At 42.9% G+C, this 4981-nt stretch overlaps 1 protein-coding gene and 1 long non-coding RNA gene across 2 annotated transcripts in view; one reads left to right on the forward strand and one right to left on the reverse strand.

Annotated features, from left to right (window-relative positions):
• RBP7 (retinol binding protein 7) overlaps positions 1-2039 on the forward strand; it is a 3331-nt gene extending 1292 nt beyond the window's left edge. The window contains exons 2-4 of the mRNA XM_027657944.1: positions 975-1153; positions 1417-1518; positions 1783-2039. Coding sequence (XP_027513745.1) covers positions 975-1153; positions 1417-1518; positions 1783-1833 — 332 coding nt within the window. The 3' untranslated portion in view covers positions 1834-2039. The remainder of the gene's footprint in view (positions 1-974; positions 1154-1416; positions 1519-1782) is intronic.
• LOC113954065 overlaps positions 1-3719 on the reverse strand; it is a 13252-nt gene extending 9533 nt beyond the window's left edge. Inside the window, exon 1 of the long non-coding RNA XR_003530097.1 lies at positions 2302-3719. This is a non-coding gene — a long non-coding RNA (uncharacterized LOC113954065). The remainder of the gene's footprint in view (positions 1-2301) is intronic.
• Between the last annotated feature and the right edge of the window lie 1262 nt (positions 3720-4981).

Below are 4981 nucleotides of genomic sequence, written 5' to 3' on the forward strand. Positions count from 1 at the left end.
TGGCACATCTGGAATGCCCAGAGTGGCACAGACTGAATCCAGGGCCATATGGTTCAGATCCTGCCACATCTGGAATGCCCAGAGAGGCACAGACTGACTCCTGGCCCATATGGTCCAACACATGGTCACTGAACACACCCTGGCAGGATTCACAACCCCAGCCTGCATGAAGTGAGAAACTTCTAGTGTTCCTATAAACTGATAGTTTTAATCTAGGTGGCAAAAGCAACTAACTTAATTAATGCACAGCCCCCATTTTACCCATCCCCCTGCCAGAAACCCTAACTCTGAGCGTGCTATTAGGATGTAATGTGCTTCAGCTGCCTCCCTGTTCCTCTAAGGAAACATTCACTGGAGAAATGGAAAAGACTCTGGAGGCACTGCCTGGAGCTCAGTGTTACCAGGAACATCAGGATTTTGTCACTGACTGGTCATTACAGACAACCAGGAACTCTTTTGACAAGGGTGATGGTTTATATTTGTAGTTAAAAAGTGCCAGTAGCAAGTGGTATGTCCTGAAAACAAGCCTGAGGAATTCATTTTGGGACTGCTCTTCATTTTGTCCTATTTAAGGCAGAGGGTGCAGATAGTTCTTGTTAACTCTTACATTTCCTTTCCTCCAGCAAAGGATGAGAATAGGCACTAAACTATTCCCTCTAACTAAACAAGGGGTAAGTCTGAGACCAAGCTTGAGGTGTTTGTGTGTGGCAAACCAACTCCTAAAGGAGTATTTTGACCCAAAGTCCTATAAATCTTGCATAGGAATTGGGCAACAAGTGAACTGGTTTCCAAAGAGTAAAATGTACAAGAGGGCAACTGAATCTGTGTAATGTACAGCTTTGAACAAAACAAAAGGTTCTGAGCAAGCAACAAAACTACCTAAGAGATGCCTCTAGTAGTAAATCAGGTTAAATGCTGGCTGTCCAAGTGGCTGGTAATAAATACAACTCTGACCTTTTTGCCTCCTGTCCAAGGTATTGACTTTGCAACACGCAAAATAGCCAAAGTGCTGAAGCCTCAGAAGGTGATCAAACAAGATGGTGATTCATTCCACATCCACACCACCAGCACATTCAGAGATTATCTGCTGGAGTTCAAAGTGGGACAAGAGTTTGAAGAGGATAATAAAGGCTTGGATAACAGAAAATGCAAGGTAAGGATGCATATATAAAATCAAGAGGCTGTTACAAAATTAAGATGCCATTATCAATCCAGATACTTGAGCTGAAATTGTTTAAAGAATAATCTTTGTAATGGAACACAGAGGTAGGAGCCTGAGTCACAGACAAGGAGTTTCACTTTCACTCAGGAGTGGCATTTAGGTCCTCTTTTATGTAGGAAAATAGACACTGTCTATGAGTATTTTGCAAAACTGAGACAAACATGCAGAAATATTTTTTGTTTCCTGTTCCACAGAGCCTGGTTACCTGGGAAAATGACAAACTTGTCTGTGTCCAGACTGGTGAGAAGAAGAACAGGGGCTGGACTCACTGGCTTGAAGGAGATGACCTTCACCTGGTATTGACTTCAAATTCCTACTAATTCTGTCTCTACATGACCAAAATAAGATCTATAATGTGGTCACAGTGTGCACAACTCTTCTAGCTCTGTAGTATTTGTAGTGGATGATACATGGCAAGCACATTCTGCTTTGAAACAACTTCACTGTAATGTCAAGCAGAAGTTATTATACATGGGAGAGCGGGGCCAAAGAATTCATGTTCATTTTTGATTACTATAGACATCTATACTCTTTTTTTTTTTTTTTTTTTTTTTTGGTAGGAGCTTCGTTGTGAGAACCAAGTGTGCAGACAGGTCTTCAAGAGAGCTTGAATCTGGGTGTTGTCCTGGCTCCTCCCTGCAGAGACAGCTCTACCCAGGAGACCACACTTCATGTCCAGGGATGACCCTACAGACAAGATCAGATCCCTTGTACCTATTAACCTGAAAGGTCTGATGTTTCTGGCTCAGGAAATAAGTGTGCTGTTGCCAGTGTCAGTAATCTGATTTTTGCTAATAAATGCCCCAAACCAAACTCATCTCAAGTACCTTACTTTTGAATGTGTTTCTGTAGGAAAAAATCCAACTCAAAACAAGTGGTATGGCCTGGGTCTCTGGTTGACTGAGAGTCTGCATTAAAACAAGAATTCTAAAGAATCCCAATTCTAAAGGGGCATGTCAGCATCAAACAAAACAGGGGGAATGATGGGAGGGAAGATAAACAATGAAACAAACAACAAAGAATACAGATTTATTCTTCAAAATGTTTCTCTTTAAGATGCAGAGTAGTAGTTAACTCACTTGCCTGTATCTTGCATGTGTAGTGTGAGGTCCCACACTGTGCCATAGCTGCTTCCTCCTCCTCAATAATTACGCTGAGTTTGGCAGAGGAAACCAGCCTGGAGTCAAATCCCAGAAGGTGAGTAATCCGTGGAGACCCCACTCTGCAAAATAAGTGAATTCTGTAAGCACATAAACAGAGTGAAAACTATGCTCCTTTAGTTCAGATTATTTTTCATCCAGCTGTTCAATTAGATTAAATATTTTTCTTTATGCAATCTTACAGAAGGCCATGGGGCAGCAAGTTTTATTCTGCCTTGGGTGAACACAGGGAAGTGGTGAGTTCAACTCGGCAGTTACAAGTGAGTTGGTGCATTGTTGGTAACACTAACAGTGTATCAGGAGTGGAAAAATAGTTTTAACTCTAGCTTTAGCTTAGTAACTTAATTACTTTACATGAAAAAATAGTCCTTGACATTTTGAAACATGAGTAGCACCACCTTCCTATCAGTTCAGAAGGTTTGAAGCCACCACCAAAGTCAAACAAAATCTACTGAAGTCTATAAAGGTTTTAGTTAGATTGACCTCCCCATAATTACTAAAGGCCTCTGTAAATATAAGCTGGTTTCCAAAATAAAAAGAAAAGAACTAATGGTCTTTACACAGTTAAGGAAATGTGGGGACCAGCAGTAAAATGCCTGGTGTTTATTCTATGGATCCTGACAGCGTCTTCCTTCTGGAACTGAGCAGCTTTTCATTTGTTTGAAGACAAACTTGCTGTTACAGCGTTATTCGAATAGAAATAACAAACCCGGGCAGCAGCCCTGCTCGCATCCATCAATGGAATACGGCAGCAGCCACACGGAGTTTTCTGCTCCACTGGATGGCGCTTCTGCAACGTGCTGTGTCTACATTTGACTCGTAAACGCTTTAAGTGTTAAACTGTGCAGATCTTCTCAAACCCCACAGCTTTCAAGCTGTGCCTTCCAGTAAAAGGTGTGGGAGAAGCAATGCAGAAAGGCAACGATGGCCTTAACTCTGTTGGTACAGAGAGAGGCTCCAAGCAGAAATCAGAAAAAAGCAGCCCTAGAAACCTGCATGACTGGAAGTGTAATAACTCCTTCAGGAGGCTGCTGTTAGGAAGCCCTTCCTGATAAAAATAGAAGAGTTTTTATCAGCAGAGTGATGTTATTTTTATTGCTGCCTTCCTACTTCAAATTGCTGGTCTGGAAGCAGGTAATGCCAGGCAGAACTTGCTTGAGGATGCTCTGGAGATCTTAGGGTTGAGAGAAGCTGCTACAGTGACAAAACTGCTTATTCTGATTTCATTTCCGTGCAAACCAACCCAGATGCTTTCATAAAACACAAATCAAACACCTTGAAATTCATGGTGGAAAAAAAAGGAAGGGAGCAGTCACGTGTTCTGAAAGTGGGGACATATAAAGACATTAAGATAGCCTTTGTCAAAAAGATATGAACTTGAATTAAAGAACTGAAGGAGAAGAATAGAGCTCCCCCAGAGAAGCACTTGAAGGGTTTTATTCAAAGGTGTTTCAATTTTCTTAAAAAAAAAATCTCAAGAAGGTAAACACAAAATGAAGGATAATCTAAAAATCAATATACATACGTTCTATAAAAAGACCAACAATATGTCTTATGATCCAATTATTTATAAAATTCTTTGTTTCCTTTCTGAGTACCTCAGTTAAGTCATCAAAAACATTCTGTTCAAAAAAATTTAGATCAATACATTAAAAATGTGCATAAAAACACAAGACCGAGTATCCTACCTGCCTCACATACCCATTTCAAAGCTTGGATCAATTTTATTGCTGTGTGATTATTTGCAGTGTGTATGAAACTATGTCCTAATTGCTCATATAGACCAGTTTAGTTCCATCCTAGAACACCCTGTTGTCCAGCTTTTATGGGATTCTTTCCCTCGCTGACTCAACCCCGCTGCCCTGTTCAGGTCTTATTATTAGTGCCTGCTCATCCTGGGCTAAAAACCTGCTGATGCAGCCCTCAGTTTGTTTATCCCCTTCCAAATCACAGCTTTTAAAAATCCTGTTCCCTTTTAGGTGTATATAACTGATCAAACAAGCCAAGCTGGGGGGGGGTGACCCTCCAATGCACTCACAGCTAATCTGACTGGTTTCCTCGAGGGAAAAGATGAATATCTTTCACAAAGATACCATTTTGTGGTATAATGAAAAAGCCAGGTGCAGAAAAGTTGGCAATAAAGAAAAAAAAATGCTTCAGGTTCAAACTTCATCTGGGAAAGGCTGAGGGCCCAGTGCTCAACAGGGTCTCAGTGCCTCGTTTTTCCGTTGATGTGTTACACTGACTGCAGCAAATAGGTAAAAATTCTGGGGATTCTCACTCCCTTGTAATTGGGAAGGGATTAACATGCACGGACCCGCCGGAGCGGGGAAGGCTTCAGCAGCTTCACCCCGCTCGGACCTGAGGGGCTGCAACCGACTCCGGGCAGGCGGCGACGCCTCAGGGGGCTGCTCCTTCCTGCCCTTCTTCCCTGCCCTCACGGACCCCCGAGCCCGCCTTCCTTAGACCCTCCACGGATACCTGAACCCGCCTTCCCCGGACCCCTCACGGACCCCCACCCGCCTTTGCTTAGACCCCTCACGGACCCCTCGCTCCTCCCGCCGTTCTCCCGCCCCTCACGGACGCCCCGCCCCTCCCG

Source organism: Corapipo altera, unplaced genomic scaffold (assembly GCF_003945725.1).
Source record: "Corapipo altera isolate COAL_440 unplaced genomic scaffold, ASM394572v1 301, whole genome shotgun sequence".
NCBI lineage: Eukaryota > Metazoa > Chordata > Aves > Passeriformes > Pipridae > Corapipo > Corapipo altera.